The sequence below is a fragment of the Hypomesus nipponensis genome, chromosome 11, assembly GCF_054491055.1.
Source record: "Hypomesus nipponensis isolate SF chromosome 11, ASM5449105v1, whole genome shotgun sequence".
Taxonomy (NCBI): Eukaryota; Metazoa; Chordata; class Actinopteri; order Osmeriformes; family Osmeridae; genus Hypomesus; species Hypomesus nipponensis.
The window spans coordinates 14,619,845-14,642,385 of NC_140371.1; the positions used below are offsets into that span (position 1 = coordinate 14,619,845).

The 22,541-nt window shown below is 48.7% G+C and overlaps 1 protein-coding gene across 1 annotated transcript in view; it reads left to right on the forward strand.

The window, feature by feature from the left end:
- LOC146268280 (protocadherin-15-like) overlaps positions 1-22,541 on the forward strand; it is a 106,196-nt gene that overhangs the window by 76,084 nt on the left and 7,571 nt on the right. Inside the window, exons 25-34 of the mRNA XM_084709441.1 lie at positions 4,667-4,776; positions 5,480-5,620; positions 7,064-7,191; positions 9,789-10,004; positions 10,827-10,915; positions 12,801-12,977; positions 14,857-15,075; positions 16,479-16,487; positions 16,795-16,905; positions 18,941-20,440. Coding sequence (XP_084565567.1) covers positions 4,667-4,776; positions 5,480-5,620; positions 7,064-7,191; positions 9,789-10,004; positions 10,827-10,915; positions 12,801-12,977; positions 14,857-15,075; positions 16,479-16,487; positions 16,795-16,905; positions 18,941-20,440 — 2,700 coding nt within the window. The remainder of the gene's footprint in view (positions 1-4,666; positions 4,777-5,479; positions 5,621-7,063; positions 7,192-9,788; positions 10,005-10,826; positions 10,916-12,800; positions 12,978-14,856; positions 15,076-16,478; positions 16,488-16,794; positions 16,906-18,940; positions 20,441-22,541) is intronic.

The window sequence follows — 22,541 nt, forward strand, 5'->3', positions numbered from 1 at the left end:
CTACACACAGACATGCACAAAGCCACGTTCAAACACATCGGCATGCAGATGGTAGAGTTCCAGACACAACACTCCTCTCTACCTGCCATCGCAGCTTACTCTTCAGTGTTGTTTGTGTACCACTGTTCCCATTTATCACTGTATCAATTTCCGTCTGCGGCCCCGAAGTGTCATTGGACAGTCTCATCGGACACAGAGGACACCTTTTAAGTTCAGTGTGCTCAGTCTGAGAAACGTTTGTAGATTTCCTTACCATTTCTATTCCTCTCCCCCACGGTCAGAGGAGCACACACGTCCAACCTTTTGGCTTTTCACACACGCATTCTATTTTGCAGGCTAGCAGTTTGACTTTCCAGGTAATGGGATATATCTGTATGGAACCATGTCCATCAGACGTAACACCGTTTTCCTGAACCTAATGGACCTCTTGCACTACAGTAGATAAAGTGTCTCTCCATATATCAATACCCCCACCTCCCGCCCTCCCTCACTTCTTTTAAAGCATTATGTTTTATTTTCAAAGATCTGGTCTGAGTCTCGGAAGCTTGTTACAGTATTACAGATTCTCAGCACTAGAAGGCCTCTCAGCCTGCACTTTGACTGATTAAAACTGCGTATCATATCCGAAACCCAATTTTAGGAACGTTTCCAATTCATGGGATCCATCCAATGCTGATCGGTGGTGCCTGGGAAATACTTACAGACAATCTCTTCAAAAGATTAGCATTGTCCAATCATGATATAGGAAGTTGACGGTTTGGAGTTTGGTGTTACATTGTACTTTAGACTCGGCTTGGCTACATTTCACCCCAGTCATTTAGACACAGCCAGAGCACGCTGACGTCGCCAGATTGGATATGTACACTCCATTGTTCGGAATCCATTGGAGGCTCACGCAGTCAAGCACGAGTGAGTCCTTGGCATTTGAGTATAGTCTCTGTATGGCCTTAGTATGCAGCCAGTGGCCTGGTGTGTAGAATATACTAATGAAATTTGAAAATATTGAATAAGGCCGAGGTTAAGAGGCTATTTCCTGTGCAAACCAGACAGTGTGACTAAACTCACGGTGTCAAACCCTCCTAGCTGTTCTTTCTTAATTAGCGGACGGAGAGTCCATACGGCTAATGTTTGTTGTTGTTGTCCTCCATTGCGTTAGCCATATTAGCGATAAGGACATCCACCTAGTTCATGATGTCCTTGATGAAGCCATGTGAAGGACCTGTTAGACAGAATGACTCAGATGCCGTCATCTGTCACCTCCGCCGCTCGCCAGTCAACTCAGCAAGCATCGCTTAACTGCAGAGCCAAATGCAGCGCCTGTCGTTATCAACAGAGCGAGACAGTGTGATCAGGGAGCTGTAGTACTAATAAACACTCATGCAATGTTTACAAAGCCCATGCTTAGGAGAAGTCTAGTGCTGAATGACTCAGATGTTTGTTCACTCAGTCCTAATGTAAAATAAGCTTCCTGTACAAGGGGGGCGGGGGGGGGGGGGGCAGTGGGGGTGAACCACCATTGTCACCCAGGTCAAAGTTGCGGAATCCTAAATGACATCACCTGCTGTTTCTGTGGCGATGTTTTCCATGTAGGTAATGGTGGCGATGATGAGGAGCGGTAGTTGGCAAGGCAACAGTGCCCTGGTAGCACACAGCGGGGTTGCTGCTAGGTCTTGTCAGCGTCACCGTGACTCTGGCTCCGGGGCCGAGGGCTCGCTGACACCTCTGTGTGTCGTGCCCCTCAGCGCCGCGTCGCTCACCCGCTCTCATGTTGACACAGTAGCTGTCTGTTGCCCGTGGACCTGTCATTGTGCACGCACACAAACAAACACACACACACACACTTTATCTAACTATCTCTCTCTCTCGCACACACACACTCTCTCTCTCTCTCTCTCTCTCTCTCTCTCTCTCTCTCTCTCTCTCTCTCTCTCTCTCTAACTGTCTCTATCTTTCTCACTGTCTCTCTCACTCTCTCTCACACACTATTTCTCACACAGCGTCTCTCTTTCTCTCTATCTCTCTAACTATCTCCCCCACTGTCTCTTTATTTCTCACTCTCTAACTCTCTCTCTCTCTCTCCAAATCTCCTGCAGTTTTTTTGCCCTCTCATTATCTAACCCTGCCTGCGGTATCTGAATATGGAGGGCTCCATCCCAGCCCCCTCTACAAGTCTCTGCACTATATATAATTGAATCCTACAATCCACCCACTGGCTCCCACTCATTTACTGTCCTTGTAAGGGTACGTCTGTCCTTTGTGTATTGACTTCACCCTGCTCTCATCCTCTGCATATATCAGATGGTTACAGACTGTTAAAGATCAAATGACGACTCTCTAAAGTTGCCTTGTCATTGTCCCATCGTTCCACTTCCAGGGGCTATGCAAAAAAGGGTAATGGGAAGTAATGATTGAGGGGCCTCGAGTTTGAATTGGGGCCCAGAAAAATATTGACGTGCTCTGTACACAAACACACACTGAAATAAACCAACAAACACACACATCTTTATGGAGTTCTCCGACCGCTAACCCCCTCAGGCAAAGCTAGTTTAGTGCAAAACGGCTGCATGTCAACTCTCAGTGCTGTGGAGCAATTGTGCGCTAACAGGAATATGTATATAGTGCAGTTGGCGGCGCAGAGTTGCTGAGCAGCTTCCCCTCCACCACTTCCAAGCTTCCAAGACATGCTGTACCTGAGTGCTGGCCTCCCTCCTCAACGGTCTCAGCCACACTGATACCAGCGCATTTCGTTGACACACCTTCCAGCGACAAAGTTAGTCACAATCCAGCCTTACTGTTTAATGGGCAAAAAAGGAATTAAATACGGTGCCAATGATATATACACGGCGTCAACGATCTATGGCGCCTTTGAGCATGATCCAGTCTTGACTGTTACAAGAACCAGCCAACACAGGCACTACACATCAAGACAAACTGTACCTGAGCATTGGCTTTCATTGGTTGGATAATTGGCTAATTGTTCATTTCCTTCTCCTTCATGTCAAGTTGTTCAGGCAACCTGAAGAGGCTGTGAAGGGCTCTTCTTTCTAATGACCTATTATTATTTATGCTAATGTGCTTTTTGACAGGCTTCAAGATCAAGGTGCCAGTGTGGTCTTGATTCAAAGCTGTTTTAAAGCACTCAACACACACTGTTCAAAAAGAAGACATTTTTAAGTTGCCCTTGGACAGTCTTGTTCCAGACGACAAACTAAGCTTGCAATGCAACCAGTAAAAGTGTCTGCTGCAGCACAATGCTGACTGATTGTGCACACTAGTTTGTACACTTTGTTCTCTTCAAAAGTCTGTTGACTATCTTACAGACTCTGATTGTCAAAGGATTATGGAACATGTTATTACATTTTCAGCAACCAAGATGTTCTCAGCTATTGTACACATATTATTTGTCTTCCACAGACAAATACATTTTGATTCTTAATTTCCCTGTGTGAGTCAGCTACCATCTGACCTTCATGTTTAGTATGGAAAATGTATTTCTTCTCTATTGTGTGAGCTCTCATAAATGCATTTTTATATAGATTCTTTAATCATTTTACAAGAGCCAGACGGTCTATAAAACAACCAGCAGCAAACCTAAAGTGATTCTCTGAATCTCGGTGACGGTTTTCTAGTTGCTGGCTGATTTTATTATTCATGATGATTCATGATAAAAACTCATGGAGTTCGCCAGGTCAAGAAAGACAAAGGTGATGAAAGGAAAGCACTGACACTTAAGGAAAGTAACGACATTTAAATATCCTTGTAATAACATTTAAACTGCAAGGACAACTCAATATCACCCAGCTTCTCCTGAACGTTCTCTGGGTCTTTGACATTGACTCTTTTTTGGGATTGTGTACAACGGAGCGGAGGGCCCACAGATCTGGGGTCCCCCAGTAGTTGTGCCGCATCGCTGTCAACGCTTTTTGTCCTGTGATATTGACTGTGTTGTGAAGTAAGCTCGTCTGAAAACGACACAGACAGGCGCACACACGTTGAGAGTTGGAGGGGGGGGGGGGGAAAGCATCCACACGGCACATCAGGGAGACGACATTATCAACTTAAATCAACCCTCAGTGACACTCTGCCAAGCTAGTATTCAGCGCTATTTATGGCATCAGTAATTTCGACGGAGAGCAGAGTCAGGCGCATCTACCCCTGGATGTAGCAATGAATGCACTGTCACGCGTGAGCGTCAGCCCAGATTATTAGCTGTAACATTTCGCTTTTGTCTCACCGATCAAGGAAATCAGAGCCTGTGCTAGTCTCACTACAATAGCAGGGGCATTGAATATCAAGGACATTGTGTGGGTGAGCTTTCTTAGGGTGACACTAGAAGACACCCGAGACGTATTTTTCTCAGCCAAGATACAGCTCCTGTGTCAAGTAACACAATATGAAATTCTGTTTTGTCATTAATACATGCACTTCCACTTAGACAACACAAAACGTGTCATCGCACTTGACTTGCGTTGTCTTTGGGTGCCGAAAAGCCGATGGGAGACTCTGTCAAATGTACCTATGTGACAGAGTTTTCTTTGTTCTGTGATATTTGGTTGATGAATGTTTCCATGTCATTCGCAGCTCGCTTTGTCGAAAAGAATCCGCTAAATGAATCATCATTTTTTGGTGTGCCCCCGCCCCCTCTCTCTCTTGCTCCGTCTCCCAGTTTCTCTCCCGTCAGTGAGCTGGCCCCTGTGGGCACCCGCGTGGGGACCATCCTGGCGGCCGCTGTAAACGAAACCATCTTCTACTCCATCGTGGAAGGAAACGAACGAGGTAAGTGCCGCCTTTTACGCCCCCCCCCGACCCCCCTCTTCTGCCTCGCTCCCCCCCCCTGTCTGACAGGCCCGCCGAGGCAACTGTCCGCACTCCTGAAAATAGCACGCTCTTAAATAATCAGGACATTTTGGTGGAGTCTGTCATCAGCGTTCTTGCTGGTGAAGTGGGGCCAATTAAGCCCCACCATGCAGGCCTTTCTCTCAGGCCCCCTGATCATGCAGCAGCTAAGTGAGACCCAGGCAGGTCTGAATAACGTAGAGTGCACCGTGGGAAAGCAAAGGATTGGAGAGGTGTGCGAGGGAGGTCGGCTGTGGTCACAGAGCCAGGGGAGGGAGGAGATGGAGGAGGCAGCCCAATGATGAACACTATTGATTTCAACTCTTGTGAAGCGGCCAGCATGGAGGGACCTGAACTGGACTGAAGGAGCTGTGGTTGGGGCTTTGTGTATTAGTGTGTGTGTGTGTGTTGTTTCGGAAATCGGTTACCATGGAGTCAATAGGACCGTAGAAGATTTGTCATACAAACAACAGAAAAGAAAATGGAATAAGATATAGGTGCTGAAACAAAATTGTACCAATCACAGTTGTTGTCATTGTTCTTGTAGCCGTGTGTGTGTGTGCGTGTGCATGTAAAGGTGAGAGAGAGACCCGTACAAAGTGAAGGAGAGGGAGAAAGCAACCCTGCCTCTGTCTTCTTCCAGGTCACTTCAGAGTGAACAACCGGACAGGCGTAATCTCCACGGCGAAACCTCTGGATTACGAGAACATCACCAGCTACGTGCTCCGGGTCCAGGCAGACTCCCTGTCCGTGGTCATGTCCAACCTGAGGGTGCCCTCCAAAAGTAAGTGGGTCTGTGAATGTGTGCGGGTGTGTGTGTCTGTCTTGGAGGAGGTTGGGAGCGGCTCCACTGGCAAAGGGAAGTGCCACCGTCACTGTCGCCCTCTGAATAGGATTATAATGTGTCAACTATTGTGCTGGGATAAGAGGAGTTACAGTATGGAAGAAGCACATTAGAGATCACGTTTAATGATTGTGAAAACATCACTGCAATTTTGTTGACACTGCCTTTATGCACCTCAACACTGCCTCGCGTGTGCACATACACACACACCAAATGCATACACTCACGCTCACACACACATTTGTACAGTTCTGATCAATGTTGTTTACATGTGTTGGAATGTGCTTGTCACAGAGAAAGAGTAACCCATGCATGTAGGGTTGAAATTGCCTGGAGATCTCTGTATTTATCTTTGCAATTACCTTGAAAAATATTAGAGCACCATATTATGAGATTTTTCTTTATTAAAACTCGATTGAGTTGACACATTCAGAGCAGAACAGGCGAGACTTGTCAGGTGAAGATTGCCGTGAAACATTACGCCTAAAACACACACACACACATGCCCCAGGGCAAACGTGCATACACAGTTCATAATACTGACTAAATGATTAGAATCAACACCATTTCCCACGATACCTCCCTACCATGTCCCTAAATTAAAGTGCTCTTATTGCACACTCAAGAACTCATTATGCCATTGCAGCCATACTTCCTCCTAATGAATCTGTTTCCACTGGGTGTGTTTGTACTCACTCGATTTTCTTGGAAAATGTTAACCTTCCTACCTCACAAGAACAACACAGAGGAGAACAATAACCACTTTGGGATCGTGAGGGCAAGTGAGAGAGAGTTTTTTAGAGAGAAAGAGAGGCTGAGAGAGAGAGAGGCTGAGAGAGAGAGAGAGAGAGAGAGAGAGAGAGAGAGAGAGAGAGGCAGAGAGAGAGAGAGAGAGAGAGAGAGAGAGAGAGAGAGAGAGAGCAGTCCCCTCTCCCCTAGGGCAGTCCCTCTGGTCCTCACACTGTGGCATTGGTGCCTGTGATTTGATGTACTGTGTTTTTGTTTGTCCTATTCCCCTGGCGCGTCCTTAGCCCTACGCCACATGACTTTACATTTCCGTGCCCCGCCAGACAGAAGAAAAATGGCCCTTGACAGTGCATATTTTTCACCCTAAACTGCAACACTGCTCGGGTTGTTTTTCAGGTAGTGCATATTTGTGCATTACAGAGTGGAGGTTTAACTGAACAAGAGGTGTGTGTGTGGGGGGGGGGGGGGCAGTTTCACCTGGCCCTCTCCCTGGAATAACCCTCGGAGTATGAATGGGAATGCTCTGACCATGGTTTTGCTACCCTTTCTTTGTTTATTGTGTTGGTTTTACGATTCTCATGTTGTTCTCGTGTTGTCAAAGCTGGGAGCTGAGTGTGCGTGTGTCTTGTCTGCCAGCCAACACAGCCAAGGTGTTCATCGAGGTGCGCGATGAGAACGACCACCCTCCAGTCTTCACCAGAAAACTCTACATTGGAGGCGTGGCGGAAGATACCAAGACCTTCACGTCCGTGCTGAAGATCATAGTAAGAGCAGAGCTGGACACACACACACATCCTCACACAAACCCACACAGTCTTACTTACACACACATCGCACACAAGATTAGATGCGTTAGCACGCATATGCGCGTACACAAATACAAAGCCATGTTCTCTTCTCCATAGCAGTTACAGAGTGTTCTCTGCAATCATGAGAAATGTGTGGGGGGAATCTATTAAATGCATTCCCATATGGCTGTCCTTCCTATCCACCTCTCCATCCTTCTCTCTCTCTCCTCTGTCCTGGGGTGATTACAGCATGGAGCACTGTAATCCCATTGTGTCCGTCAGAGGGTGAAGAGACAGACCGGTCTGATTATCAGCTAGTTCACGGGAAAGGGCATGTCTGTGAAACACTGTCACGGTGATGTGGGTGACATGATTGGGACACAACCACCAACACACGACGGATACACAGAGAGAAGCATCACAATGGTTCTAGTATTCCAACTCTCCCTTGTGCCTCACCTTAACCAGGAGCTTGAGGGATTGCTGTGCTCATCGATACGAGTCCAAATTTAAACATCTCATTGGAACTCTATAAAGTTACACACTATGAATCCTAGTTAGAGCACCGGGTTTGTCACAAGCTGAATTGGAGTCTGGATACAAGGTATCTTCAACATTCTGTCAGATGGGGCAAGGCTGATCCATAAGTAATCCGAGAGCCAGACTTCAAAAATAGCCAATATGAAATCTTAATTTACAATCTGTTGGCCTGGGTTTGATTTCACCTGGGGGCCTGATGACAGCACAGGAGGGATGATGGGAACTGGAGTCTTTATGATATGTCGACCTTAATGCCAAATTCTGTAGCACATTAGTGATCCTGTCTCTCACCCTCTCACTTTCTCTCTCTCTTTCTCCAGCTCACCCCCTGCCTCTCAAATTCTTGTTCACTCATCCCCTCGAAGCATTCCACTGTTCTGTTTCCGATGGCAACAGCTGTCCCTGCTCAGCTTGGCAGGTTGTTAGCGAGCATTGGGCTTGAGCAGAACTGAGCTCCCGTCATTGTTGGACTAGAGAGACATTATTTTTTTTTGTAATTTGGAAAGGGTAATGGGTACGTGTAGTCTGTTTTCTGACATTTCTGGCCGTAATGATGACCAACTGTGTTTAACAATGAGTAGAGGATGTGAGTTATGAGTTATAAGGGGGTGCTCTGAATGGAGCCTGGTTCTATAGATTTGCTTCCGATCTCTGCCTCCACAGAAGCGACAGCCACACATTCTAGCAGACAGGTTTGTTCCACGGTTCCATCTCTCTTCTGTTGAAGCTGGAAAGCCACGTTGTTCCAGTCTGCCAATTCGTTCCTTCAGAACTTTGTTGTTTCCCTGCTCCCAACCCTTTCATGGCACACTCCCCCGGCGAGCTTCATTTTTAAAACATTGACGCTTTTTACCATATACAACAATGCTGATTTGCTTTTTTTTCCAGAGGCGTAGAATTAGCCTGACGTTGCATGAATGCCCTGTGCCAGTCTCCTGTGGCTCTGCTATTTAACGTGTCGTCTCAGCTCTCACCTGTCATCCTGTTATTGGTCTTAGTGTCATTCTCCACCGAGGGCGTCCTGATTGCATCGCAGTCAAAGAATTACCGGAAAATGTGTCTGATATCCTTTTATGGATTTAAAGCCAAACGGCTGAGCTCTGCATAGATTAACCTAATCTACTGTCAAATCCGTCTTTAAATAGTTTGGGGGGGAGAGAGAAGGAGAATAGAGGATGATAACATTGTGGCACTGTGGTATTTGTTGTGGAAGAGCTTCTATCTTCTCGGTAGGTGACGGAGGGATCGCTCCACATGGCTCTTATCTGCTTCCTAGTTCAGCCTTCACATTAAGGAAGGGATTTGAAGGGTTGTGCCATTGAGGTGTACTGAGAGCAAGCGCTTTTTGGGATTTAAGCGTGTTTCCACAGCATTTTTAAGAATGCTATTTCCGCACTTTTCTGAATGTATCTGTGGGTTCATGCTTAGTTGCAGCTTAATCATAGTTCCTGGGGAGAATGTGTGTACTCAGTTGTAGTGGTGGCTGTGTGGGTGAACTATAACAGGGAACGTCTCCTCAAAGTGGTATTGTCATTGGAGCTTGTTAGAATGGGGTCTGGATTGTGTAGGTGTGTGAGCAGCGAAGTGAGGTTGAATATCTCATTTCCCTTAATGACAGGGCTGGGGCTGTCCTGTCGCTGTCTGTCTCTTTCCATGCCCTCCCGCTATCCCGCCATCCCTCCTTCCCCCTCTCCCTCTGCCAATACCTGCAGAAACAGAGGCATTGCGCCTATTAATCAATGTCACAGCGGACAGGCACTCTGAGAATTGATGCCCGTGTGTGTGGTGTGCGCGCAGAGGCCGTAGTCAATGTCTCTGTGCCCTATACTGTACCTGCCACCTCATTACAGAGATTCAAGTTCTCCCTCTGCTGGTGGATGGGGGGCTCTGCGGACCCATCCTCCAGGGAGTCTGGGTGAAGGATTAGAGCGAGGGAGTATGATAATAATGATCGGTTTTTGTGATACCCTATTTTTCCCTTCCTGCCTGTGTGTGTGTGTGTGTGTGTGTGTGTCTGTGCGTGTGTGTTCCAGGCCACTGATGTGGACACAGGGAACTACAGCGCCATGGCGTACCGTCTGATCATCCCGCCCACGGCAGACGGCCAGGACAGCTTCGTGATCGAGCAGTACACGGGCATCATCAAGTCAGCCATCATGTTCCGCAACCTGCGCAGGTCCTACTATAAGTTTGAGGTCATAGCCACCGACAACTATGGAACGGGCCTCAGCAGTACTGCTGACGTGGTGGTGAGTTTTAGGTTTCTGTGAGGGGACACACACACACACACACAGACAAAAAGACAAATCAGACCACCCTATGAGTGTCAGGGAAACTTTGCCGCTTTTCCAAATCAAGGCAAGTTCATTCATTGGGGAGCTGCATGGTGATAATGCATGTTTTGTCTTTCCCTAGGCTGTCGAGTTTCCAATCTATTGAATTATTTTGAGAAGCTACAACACAGTAGACAAAGTTATACATACTCCAGTGAACCCTCGATTTCCAGCTCCAATTAAATTCAGCATAGAAAATGGTGTTTGGTTCTTGCTATAATTGATGTGTGAATGTGTTTGTGTATAAATGAATCCTGTCAGTATGAAGATACAAAGTCACTCTCTTAATGTTAGTGGACTGCTTTTGGCTCCTACTACAGACTGTGGTATGACTGTGTGTAGGATGGGCCTGTGCTTCTGTGAAATGTGTCGGGCAAACAAGCCTCTAATGAGAGGACGGATGGCTGGCTTGCTGGCTGGCTGGCTGGCTAGCTGACAGACTGGCTGCCTGACAGACTGTCTGGGTGGCTGACTGGCTGTTAGGGGAAGCAGCCTAGCCATGAAGTTGGTTCATTTTCAAGAGGAAAGTTAATTACACAGGGGACCACATTAGTGATTTTCCCACACTGCACAGGGGTACAGTAGTTCCCCTTTGCACCCTATGTGCTGGCAAAAATGAGCCGCTGTTCAATTCAGCTGTTTGGCTCCCATACCAACAGATGATGAAGGGCCTCTATTTTCCTGCGGAGGGGCGGTTAAGCATGAGTTGACCGAATGCTGCCTTTCTCTCCCTTTCAGGTGTCAGTGGTAAACGCCCTGGATATGCAGGTGGTGGTCTCCAACGTCCCTCCCACTGTGGTGGAGGAGAATAGAGAGCAGCTCATTGGGTAAGACTACCTCCAAGATGCTTTTGTATGGTTGAAATCAGTCCAGTACTGTAGAAAAAGCGGAAACAATAGCTTATTTCCATTTCTTATATTTATTATATTCCATTTCCATTTTAACTTCTGCACCAGTGCAGATTCCTATTATATGAGAGAATGGCATTGTTACATTGGCGCATTGCTGCTCTGAGAGTTGTTAAGAAACCCCAGAACTTATAAACTTTTATTTAGTCATACAAACCCATTCCGAGGAAATTCTGCAGGTCGGCTTGTTATTTTCACAATGGGATTAATACATTTTTTGTTGTGCTCAATTTCTAGCATCATTCAACCCCCATAATGTCTTTATTTCATTTTCTCCTGATAGCTGTATATAGTTTGTTTGTCCCGCAAATACTCCGGATGCCTGTTTTGAATTGATTCCTTGATGTGGAGTCATTGTTTAGCAGTAGTCCAATGGACAAGGTGATTTGCCCCTAAATCACAACTACTGAGGAGGTTTACATGCTGCATTTCACCTGTAGGGAAACCAAATAATGGGACAGGTTATAGTGGCAAAGCAGAGAAGAATATAAATGTCCTAATGTTTAGGACTGTATGGGGTGGACTGGGTTTGTCTGTTAAGTCGTCTCCATCCAGGCATGGAGTCCGTGCATGAAGTGAAGCAGAACGGAAGATAGGTTTCTGTGAGGACGCGCCTGTGGGAGATCTCTGCTTATACCCTCCAAGCCCACCAAGTGTGTTGACTCTCTCCTTATCCCTTGATTGGGCTGTTACTATGACAGATTGGCCAGCCAGACAGTCCATCTACCTGTGCATAACAGCTGACTTAGCGTGTGATTAGGAGGGCAGAACCATCATCTCCAGGCAATGGGGCACCAAAGCTGTTAGACTAATGAGTCCCTCCTAAAAAGCAATTTTCATTAGTGGTTTTAGAGTCTGTGCTTTGCTTATCCCCCCGCTTCAACTGACTGATTCTTCCCCCCTGAAGTTTCCTCCAGGCTTTGACCATACATTTATTAATTATGTGGTGAGGGATGGGTATTGATGTGCCGCTGGAGGGAGTGGTCCTCCGTGCTCGCTGCTGTTTCAGGGTTGTGACCTGACCTGCCTGTTTATCATCCCTGGCACTATGCCCACAGGGTTCTCTACTGGGTGTGGAGCTCAAGTGGCCATTTGGTCTGGCTCTAATACTGAAAGCTGCTGGTTTAGTTTCCAAAGAAAGAGCTTGACTGAGTCTATATTTTTGGTTCAATGTTGCTAGATTGAAGCAGTGGTGAAGACAAGCCTATAGAGAGAGCCTTGGTGGAGCCCACCTACCGGAATTGTTTATTTGCTGGATGTATTGTAAAGTTAAAGCTCTCGTGCTTTCAGAGAGGATAACAAAATATTCGCCTGTTGTTGGAGACACGGCAAAAGCTTCTGAAAATCACCCAAGAAAAGGGAGGGATTGTGTAACTAAACAATACGTTACTCCTGTGCTGGCCTTGCTTGTTTGCGCTGAACCAAACTAAAGCTGGCATAATGCCACCCCATGTTGGCATGAATGTGGGCATGAATGCATAGGCATATGGGAACGTGAGGTGCAAAGTCATCGTCATTGCTAGTCTGTGTAGTCCTGCAATGCCAACAGGCCCTATTTCACAGGAGTCAATACAGCCCTGTGCTCCCCCATTCCATGTTCATACCTGATACACGGAGGCAGCATCAAACCTCAACCTCCCTGGTTTTTACAGGCTGTGCCAATGGGGGGTTCATGATCCTAGCTGATTATTCATATGACAGTGATGGCCGTAGAGAACATTTACTTCAACTTGTTTTTTTTTTGTTGTCTTGGTTTCATATACACTGATCTCTCACCATCTGGTTGACCCTTGAACCATTCTAGGATCCTTGAGCGCTATGTTCAGGACCAGATCCCAGGCGCCAAGGTGATCGTGGAAGCCATCGGGCCGCGTCGTCATGGAGACGGGTACGAGCTTGAGGACTACACAAAGTCAGACCTTCAGGTTTATGCCATCGACCCTCTGACCAACAGGGCCATCTCTCGCCAGGAGCTCTTCAAGTGAGTCACGTTGCAGGACGGGACGTTCAGAAACCCTCTCATTGTTTCTGTCTACAGATGGGTGTTTCGTACTCGCGTGCCACACAAATACTCCATCCTCGACTTCACTCACTCCCTCCCGTGTGAGTGAGTGAGTCAGCAAATGCACTTTCTCTCTTCTCTCTTGTTCTATCTAACGTCCCCTCTTATTCCTCTCCTTCTCTCTGTATTTTCATCGTATAACTCTGTCTCTCTCAATCTCTCGTTCTGCTGTGGATTCTTCTCCCTCTGGATTCCCAGGGCAGTTTGTGCCTCCAAAGGCTCACATTCCCCTACAGGTGAACTAGATATGTCATTCAGCAGAACGGGCGAACGAACCAAGAGAAAGAGGGGAAGGGGAAAAGTAAGCAAGAGAAACAGTGGCAGTTGCAAAGCACGGAGAAGGGGCTCGGGGGGCTGGGGGGGGCTTTTCAATCCGTCCATCAAAGCTTTTTGTGCTGTGTCCCCAGCGGTTGCTCACACACACACACATACACACACACACACACACACACACACACACACACACTGGAGGAGTGCCAGCTGGGTGTATCAGCTGGCAGCAGTGGTGTGATGGAGCTGGGGTTCTCTTCTTACACAGCAGGTAAAACACTGTTCTACCACCCAGGGGCCATGTCCAATGTCGTTCACTGGCGCCCCACAGAAAACCCGCCTCTCCCACGCGTGTCCTCACCCTGCTCGAGGAGAAAGCAGTATTGTCAAACCCAGCTGGAGAAAGATGATAAAACACGGCAGGACAGTGGTCTGACTCCCTAGCCCACTCCCCGGCCTGAGGAGACCGCGCCTCACACAGCACAGAGCCCCCCTCACCCCCCATGGTTCCATGCTGGTGTAATCCACCCCTCCATCCGCCTGTGTGCTTTCCCAGTTCCGAAGGACTCCCCAACCTCCTGCTAACCTCCACCCCCCTCACTCCCAACCCCCTTCTTTCCTCCAAGACGCCACAGGTTATATTTCACTCCCCCCGTTGAAGACGGGATCCCGACAAGGTGCGTGACGTGCCGTAATACTGCTCCCCAGTTGGAGTTAATCGGAACCCCATCATCTCTCCATCCCCGGCCCCCCTCAGTGGAGTGGCCCATTTCCTCTTTGCCCACACCTGCCGCTTGTTTGGTCATAAAGTGCCGGGCGAGCGGCGCTCTCATCACAGGTGGCAGCTTTTGTAGAGAGCCATCGGTAAGAGTAAACCCCCCCCCCCTCCCCCCACAACCTCCACTGAGCCGCTTTATTGTTGCTTTAATAAGCCCCCCCCATCCTCACCACCCCTACCACGACCATGAGAGCTTGATGTAAAGGATGAGGCAGGGGGAGGCTGAGGGCCGGAGAGGCGAGGAAAAAAGCGCTTTGCTCATGCCGTTCTCGTCTGACGCTGCCCGAGGTAATTGCACGTTGTATTTATGCGGTGCGGGCTGACAGCGAACGTAGAGCAAAGATTGTGTGTGGCTAGTGGGGGGGGGGGGGGGAGGCGTAATGGTGGTGAGAGGATCTGTGCGTGTGTCCTGAAGCCACCTTGAGTGCTGTGTCTATCGTTGGCTAAATGAGGAAGGATGTCTCGGGAGACGCGGGCGTCTGGAACAGCGTAAATGATCTCTCCCTGTGCTCGCTCTCCCTCCCTGCCTTGGCACATGGAGACGTGCTCTGGGTGGAAGGAGGAGGACACTGATTGGGACTGGGACTAAATCACAAGATATCCAGTCGTGAAAAAAAAAAAAACGCCCAGAAAAGGACAGACTTTTGTAAGGGGAGGAATGGTACAGAAATATGAGCTAAAACCATTAGCAATGACATATACTTCTGTGCCTGTCAGTGGTTGGCTAAGTGTCCCCCATGCTTTTTCGAGGTTCCTGGATGGGAAGCTGCTGGACATCAACAAGGAGTTCCAGCCCTACCTGGGCCAGGGGGGCCGCATCCTGGAGATCCGGCAGCCCGACATTGTGGCCAGCGTGAAGAAGGCAGCCCAGGCGGTGGGCTACACCGAGGGGGCGCTGCTCGCCCTCGCCATCATCATCATCCTCTGCTGCATCCCCGCCATCCTCATCGTCATGGTCACCTACAAACAGTGAGTGCAGCAAGGCAATCCACTGTTGCCGTGGTGATCGCTGGCGGTCCGTGACTGGCCGCTGTGTCCTTGTAAACGAGGCGAAGACCTTGTTTTCCCTCGTTAGAGATTCTGGGCTGGCCTTCAAATGTGGGAGACGGGGCCTTAGTCCTCGCTGAGGGGACGTCTCTGTAGTGAGACGTCCAAGGACTCCCTTACCCATCTGTGATTTGTTGATGCTGTGGGATAGTGTGGGAACAAGTATTCATCTCTCTCTCTCTCTCTGTGTATTTCTCTGGTTTTCTAATTGGCCATGGTAACTGCGTACACTGTTGGGCTAATCTCGCTTTTGATGCTCTTTGAAAGCAGATGAATTAACGCTGGTTTGTGATAAATATCCACAACCAATTGTGACGGTCACAGTGCATCTTCATGCCTCCGATCCCCCCTCACTTAGCACACACACACACACCGCTCAACAAACATCTCACGGCACGGCACATGGCGCAGGTGCACTGTCCTACGAGATCCTGTTCACCGTGACGGTTCTATATCAGGTGGAAAATAGAGGGGTCGTAAAACAATGACAAGGGTGGCGACGGCAGCAGAGCTGGGTTGAGCCTTCTGTGCGACGGGCTTTGGATCCGCTGAGTGTGTTACATAAACACTGATGTCTGGGTGCTGTTTATACACAGCCGACGGGTTACGACAGTCGTCCTAAACAAAACACACAGATGCTACTCACAGCAGATGGCTGCTAATGGTCACATTAGCCCCCCCGCTCAATCACACCCACCCACAGACACACACCAGAACAGCAGCAAGCATTTTTGTGGGGAGGGCGGTGGTGGGGGTGGGGGGGTTGGGAAAAAGATGGTTTGATGTGGGAGGTCATTTTAGGTCACTTTTTTTCTTCTTGTTTACATAGAAACGCATCCATTGAGATGAACATGGTTGTTTCCTGGGGAGCTAAAGCTAGGATACACATCAAGTCAACCAGAGAGGTTTAGAGAGCATTGGGTCAAAAAGAGGTTAAACTGCACAGCCCCTGGGAGGGTGTCTGGTGTAGTCAGCGCCAAGCTGATGTGAAGGGGTCGTGCCCCCCCCCCCCCCCCCCCCCCACCACACACACACCTGTGTCACAGCGGTGATGTCCAATGCAGGAAATCGTTTTCAGCTTCTCTGTTCCTCTTCCTCATCACCAACTTATATCTGATGGACTTATATCACACTCTGTGGGTAATTGCAGTTTGTTTTGGACCACAAATTGTAGGAACCTAAGAGAAAAAGTAAGAAATATTGAAAGAAAGAGAAAGAAAGGTTGTAAATTGTGTAACCTGGATATTCTTGTGTTTTTCTCTTTCTTTGTTCCACTCTCTCCACCTCTTCCCTCTACTCTTGCCGATCGCAAAACCATCCATCAGATTCAAAGAGTAAGTTACTTTTTATGTGGTTTGAGAGATCATTTTCTTGTGGTTTGCTGTGTGCATGCAAATCACCTATAGGATGTGTTACTGACTACTCCTTTAAGAATGAAGAGAGAACGTGATAAATGTTTTGGATGAAATTACTTGCTTTCATAAATATTGTTGAATGACACGTGCAGAATAATACAAAGTTCAGTCACATTGTCATGGGAACTGACTGATGAAATATCCTCTGAAAAAGAACAAAGACAAAACAATGTGTTGAGTGGTCTTCCAACAACTCAAACTGATTAAACATATTGACGTTCCACAGGAGACAAGCAGAGTGCGCCAAGACTGCCAGGATCCAGAGAGCCTTGCCACCAGGAGCCAAGGTTCCGGCTGCTTCTGCCAACCTATACGAGGAGCTGGGGGACAGCAGCATGTGAGTAACCTGGACGCTCGGCCTCCTGACTAACCCCTGCACCTGTGCCGAAACACGCTGTCACAGGCTAGCGACCCAGGATGACCCTGTGGCACAGCAAACCCTGTGGTACAGGAGAGGAGTTTGGAAATGAGACCAGGTGTTTTTATTCCCTAGTGTCGCTACGGTGCGGTGTTCAGCAATGTCCGGTAGCTTAGCCAGAAAGTCATCACACCTTGGGCCCTTGGGATTCCGGGTCTAGCCTATCACAGCCCAGCTGTTAGTGAGGGTCTGGGTCTAGCCTATCAAAGCCTAGCTGTTATTGGGGTTCTATGTCGAGCCTATTGTAGTCCAGCTCTTGAGGAGGGTCAGAGTCTATTCCCTTTCCAATTAGACTGCAGATGGGTTTCAGCACAGACTACAGTACTCTCAAGGTGAAACTGTTTGTTGAGGCTCTCATAAAAAAAGAGGCCAAGATTTACTAGCTATAGAGCTCACCGCATCTGGCCCGTCTTTTGTTGGGTAATTGATTTTGTGGTAAATTACTTTTCTCTTTCCCAGTGTTGGCCTATTATCTTTGTTGACTGGCTCAGCAGCTCTGCTCTCTGAATGTGTTTCCATTAACACAATCCGATTGCGCCTTTCATGTTAAATACAATCCTAAAAGGTGCAATGAAATGGTAATGTTTTTAGATTAAACAAGATAGAATCAGTAAAAGCCCCTATGGTGAGGTTATTTTGATGTAATGCATTCTAAGCCGATTATCCTACTACCTTAATGGTGGCTGATTTTAAATGTTTCCATATAACAATGTGATAATGGAAATGTAACGGTAGGTTGAAAAGGGTCTTCATTTTACTGAAGCTGTTGACAAATAGTCAGCATGTGGCAGAAGCGTTCAATTTGCCCACGTTAGCAGAGCTCTCTCAGGGAAAACAACCAAACAATGCTCTTTTATTTGGGGTCTTTCCCAGCCTTCCATATCCACCAGAGGAAATGATCCTGAAAAGAGCCACATTAAGGCACTGTTCTCAAATGTTCTCCTGCGTGAGAGAATGTGTGCGTGTTTGTTTGCGTTCTTTAAGTAAGCCAATTTATAAACTCTTTAAAAGTTGAGTTGGCTCGTGGGAGCTCTACTCCATACTCCATACCCCAGCAGTCTGTGCTTTGTCTGTCTAACAAGTGTCTGTTTCTGACTGTCTGTCTTTCATCTCATCTCCACTCTCTTCCGCGTCTGTGGATTCAGACTGCAGTAAGTAGCTCTCATCCTCCCCCTTGATCCAGCAACAAGATCAATTCTCCATGTGAACAAAATTACTGATATTAATAGCCTAGACCCCCGCCTTGCTTCCATCTTTTTTTGAGCACACATGTATGAATTCAAGCTCTCTGACATTTGCTTGGCATTTATCAAGGCATAGACATACGCGTTCTGAATAAGCCTCTTTATGTAGTGCATTGGCTCTGTGCAGTAGTGTTAAGGCTAACCTCAATGACAGATTGGAAATATGTAGGAAGCAGGTGAGGATTTCTCCGACCGCAATGAAGTAAAAGCTTTCTTTGTGTGAGTGCATAAATAGTCACTAGACTGCATCCCTCCCATCCTCTTATGCCAGTGCTGGCAGCCATGCCATAGTCTTGCTTTATGTTTCATTTCCTTTGGCATCCCATTGTATTCTCTTACTGTATACAAACTGTTATGGCCACAGCTGAACAGATGCACACGGTTTGAGATTCGATTCAATATTATTTACTGTATGTTCACCTGTGGATTGGGCGACTAACTGGTGCTTTTTAGAGGCTCGTAATGCTCTTTGCAGCTACCCAAAGCATGATCTAGATTCCAGCGTGTTGATTTGAACTTGAGTTCTAATATTGTTTGATGTCATTGTGCCCATGATACCAAGAGTCCCATAGACGAGAGTAGGAATGGAGTAGGAAGTTAGCTTGTAGCTCCCTCACAAACACCCTTCTACCTTCTCACCCTTTCCTCCCTCCATCTTCCACCTTTGTTTCAAGTCTTTCTCTTCTTCACCTCCACTCATATGGGGGCAGGGCTAAAAAGTCGGTTATCGAGGAAGCCGACCGCCAGAGGTTGCTAAGCTCCTTCGCCTGCCGCGCGCTCGCTGCCCGTGGCAACGGCACCCTGCACGGCAACCTGCCCAAGTCCGAGAGCAACGTCACCTTCATGTCCGACCGCCACCCGCTGACCACGCCCAACCCTCTGTACCATGACGACGGGCCCCTCAGCAGCCCCGACGCCTTCGGCCTTGGGTCCGGCCCGTCCGACTTCCCCCTCTCCCCCTCGCACTCGGCATTCTCGTGGACCTTGCCCGCCCGTCTGCGCGCCGAGTCGCACGGCACCGAGGCCCTGGGGAGGCAGGCCCTGCTGGACCCGGCGCAGTGGGAGCTGCAGCTCCTGCAGGCAGGCCTGAAGGGCAAGGACGGCCTGGAGGCCTACGACACCGTGAGCAGCCGCAGCACGGAGACCAAGCTGTCCGTGAGGGAGCAGGCGCGCCAGTACGAGCAGCAGGCCCTGCAGGAGAGGAGCGCCAGGCAGAGCAGGGACTCGCGCGGCTCCCTGTCGCCTATCTTGCTGAGGGACCGGGACAGCGTGGACATGCTGGAGCTCAGCCCGGAGATGCTGCTCTCCATCCTGGACTGCCCCTACAGCCCCGTGTCGGTGGGCAGGGACGTGCCGCCCCGCATCATCATCACTCAGGGGGAGGGCTCCCCCCCGCCCTCCGCCCCGAGGCCCACGCCCCCCGTGCTCAGGAAGTTCAGCTCCAGCATCTCCAGCTACATGACGGTGGAGCCCTGCGAGATCACGCTGGAGATCATCCCTGACCCGCCCGACCAGCCGGCTCCACCTCCTCCACCTTCTCCTCCACTTCCCCCTCCTCCTCCTCCTCCCACCACCTCCCCTCCCTCCTCCTCTCCCCCCTCCTCTCCTCCACCTGCACCCTCCGGTCCTGCGCCGTCCGCCCCCGATCCTTCCCCCGATCCTTCCCCACTTCCGCCCCTCACAAAGCGTCCGGCTCCGCCCCCACCCCCTCCGCTCCCGCCCCCATCCCCCCCGAACGTTGAGCGGTCGCGGCCCTTTGTCCAGTTTGTGCCCGCCAACCTGCCACCCGTGTCATCGCTCCGCCCCCTCTCCGCCCGCACCCCTCCCCCTCCACCCCCCCCGGACGACGGTGGGAAGAAGAGAGAGCTGAAGGGCATCCTGAAGAACCTGCACAACCTGGCCGACCTTGAGAAGTCCGTTGCCAACCTGTACAGTCAAGTGGACAAGAGTCGCAAGGCGCCGCGCGTCAACAGGAAACCGTCCCAGGAGACCTTGGAACCACAGGCCTCTCGCAAACCACCTGGGTCGACCTCCAGCGACGGCCCTAACTCAACCAACGCCGTCCAAACCAACTCAAGCTCCTCTGAGGTTGAAACGAGCCAATCTAACAGCTCGGAGCAGCCAGAGCTCAGCCAACTGAACCCTGACACTAACAGAAACTCTCTGGTCCAGGAACTCAGTGAACACTTCCCTTCCCAGTCCACCACATTCTGACTGCCATTCACGTCTCTCTGAGACCCATCTCTCCATGTCTTCACTCTGTCTTCTGTTTCTGTATACACATGTCATTTCATGATCATGTTGTGTTTTTGTAGGAACGTTTTTCTTTTCTTTGTGTAATGTCTTTTGAATCAACCTATTTCAACTGAAAACCTTTACAAGTGAGAGACTATCCAGAAACTCAGAAATTGGAAATCGGTTGTTCCAATGAAAGTTTCACAACACCACCTGCATCCATCAGTGGGCTGCAGGGCTGGAGTGGTGCTTGAATGTTTGAACAGAGCCTCTCTTGATCGTTGTCCCTGTCCCTCCACTGTCCTCACTTGCATCATTACTCAACCCTGTACTTTCTGCTGTACAGAACATTGTGTGAAAGTTGAATGGGGATTCTCCATGTTTGTATTAGGATTTTGTATTAAAGCTTGACAACATGAACTCATTTGAAGTGAGTGTACCCGTAGTTCATGAATGGATTTGTTGCATTTCGTATTTTGCAGACTGACTAGCCAAACATCCAGGTTGTCAATACATCTTAATGGATCTTTGTGTGGTTTAAGAAACAGGCAGTGAAACAGGCCATGGTCATGTCAAGACAGACAAATCCCTTGTTGTCATGATTTGTGCCGTGTTATTCCATGAACCCCTTGGACGTTCCTAAAGATCTGACGCAGATAAACACAGCACACACAAGGACACTCGAGAAGGCCAATGAGATGTCAAGTGACTGTTATCTCTAGCTGCGGTCAACGCATGGGGTGTGAAGGCTTTGGGTGGAAAAGCAGAGCAAAAGGGAAGCCCCCTAGGGATCTGTCTTTCACATGTCTGTACAGATCCTCACAGCGTGATGAAGTAGTCACTGTGATGTCTCGCTGCTCTCTGGAAGAGGCCAATTAGAGAGCCAATCAATCTTTAACCACCAGGGCTGCTGCCCGTCCACCTGTCACCGTCTTTTCTGTCTTCACTTCCCACCTCTTGTCTTCTCCTCCTCCCGTCCTTTACTCTTTCGACCGCTTTCTCTCCACTTCACACTATTCCTCTCCTTTTCTACCTCCTCTTATCCACTCTTCGCTTGTCCTAACCCTCTTTCTTCATTTTTGTATTTATGCTCCCATTTTATTTGATTTTTTTAACACTGGTGGTGAAACTTCATCTCAGAGCTTTTTTTAGTTCCTCCACTGTGTTTTAATCCCTCCTCTCCCTCCTCCTCTCTCTCCACCCCTTTCTCTTTCTCCCTCGAGCTCTTTCTCCGTCTTTCTCTCTTCCCCCTTCTCTCACTCGCTCCCCCCTCGCTCTCTGTATCTCTCTCTCCCTCTCTTTCTTGCTACCTCTTTCCCACTCTGGTAGGCTTTTGTGATTCATCGTGCGTTTCTCCGATAGCCCAATCGAAACCAACTAATTGTGTATTCTGTGTTCATCACAAGGGGGTAATCTCAGCTGTCGAGAGGCCAGAAGCTTGCATGCTGTTTTTGGATAACCAAGCACTTGCTCTCAACCCCAGGACCTGTCACGTCTAATGGATGTTATTCTTCTCTTCGTTCTTTATTTCCTCCACTGGTTATGATTTCATGGGCACTTTTCTCCTGCTCTCTGTTGCTTTACTGGAGACCTCGGTCATCGGAGCCACCAGTAATCATCATCTTAAAATAAAGGTGTCTTGCTGCCCATACAGTGACAAGACATGTTAGAGTGTTGGAGACTGTTCACGCAGAATGGTTAACACGCATACAGCGTCTGCGATGAATTGTGGTTTGTGCCAGTGTTGGATCTACGGAGCTCTTGCCCGTCTGCTCATGGTGCCGTTCGTTCACCTAGCACTAGTGTGTCAAGGGAGTTGATTAGTGGTCAGCTGCTGTATAATGGGGTGATACGTTAGCATCCCAGAGCGATCTCTCAGCCGTCCACTTCATAATCCATTACATTTGTCTGGATTGATTGTGGCAGAGACGGGTGAGGAAACCTTGTCCCCCTTCGCTATGTGGGTGATGCATGGGAGTCTTTAAGTGTCTATTAGTTATTCTGAGAGGACACCTCCTCTGGTTGTGTGCCCCCGTTCCCTGATATTCCGCCTCTCTCCCCTTTGGCAATCTACTG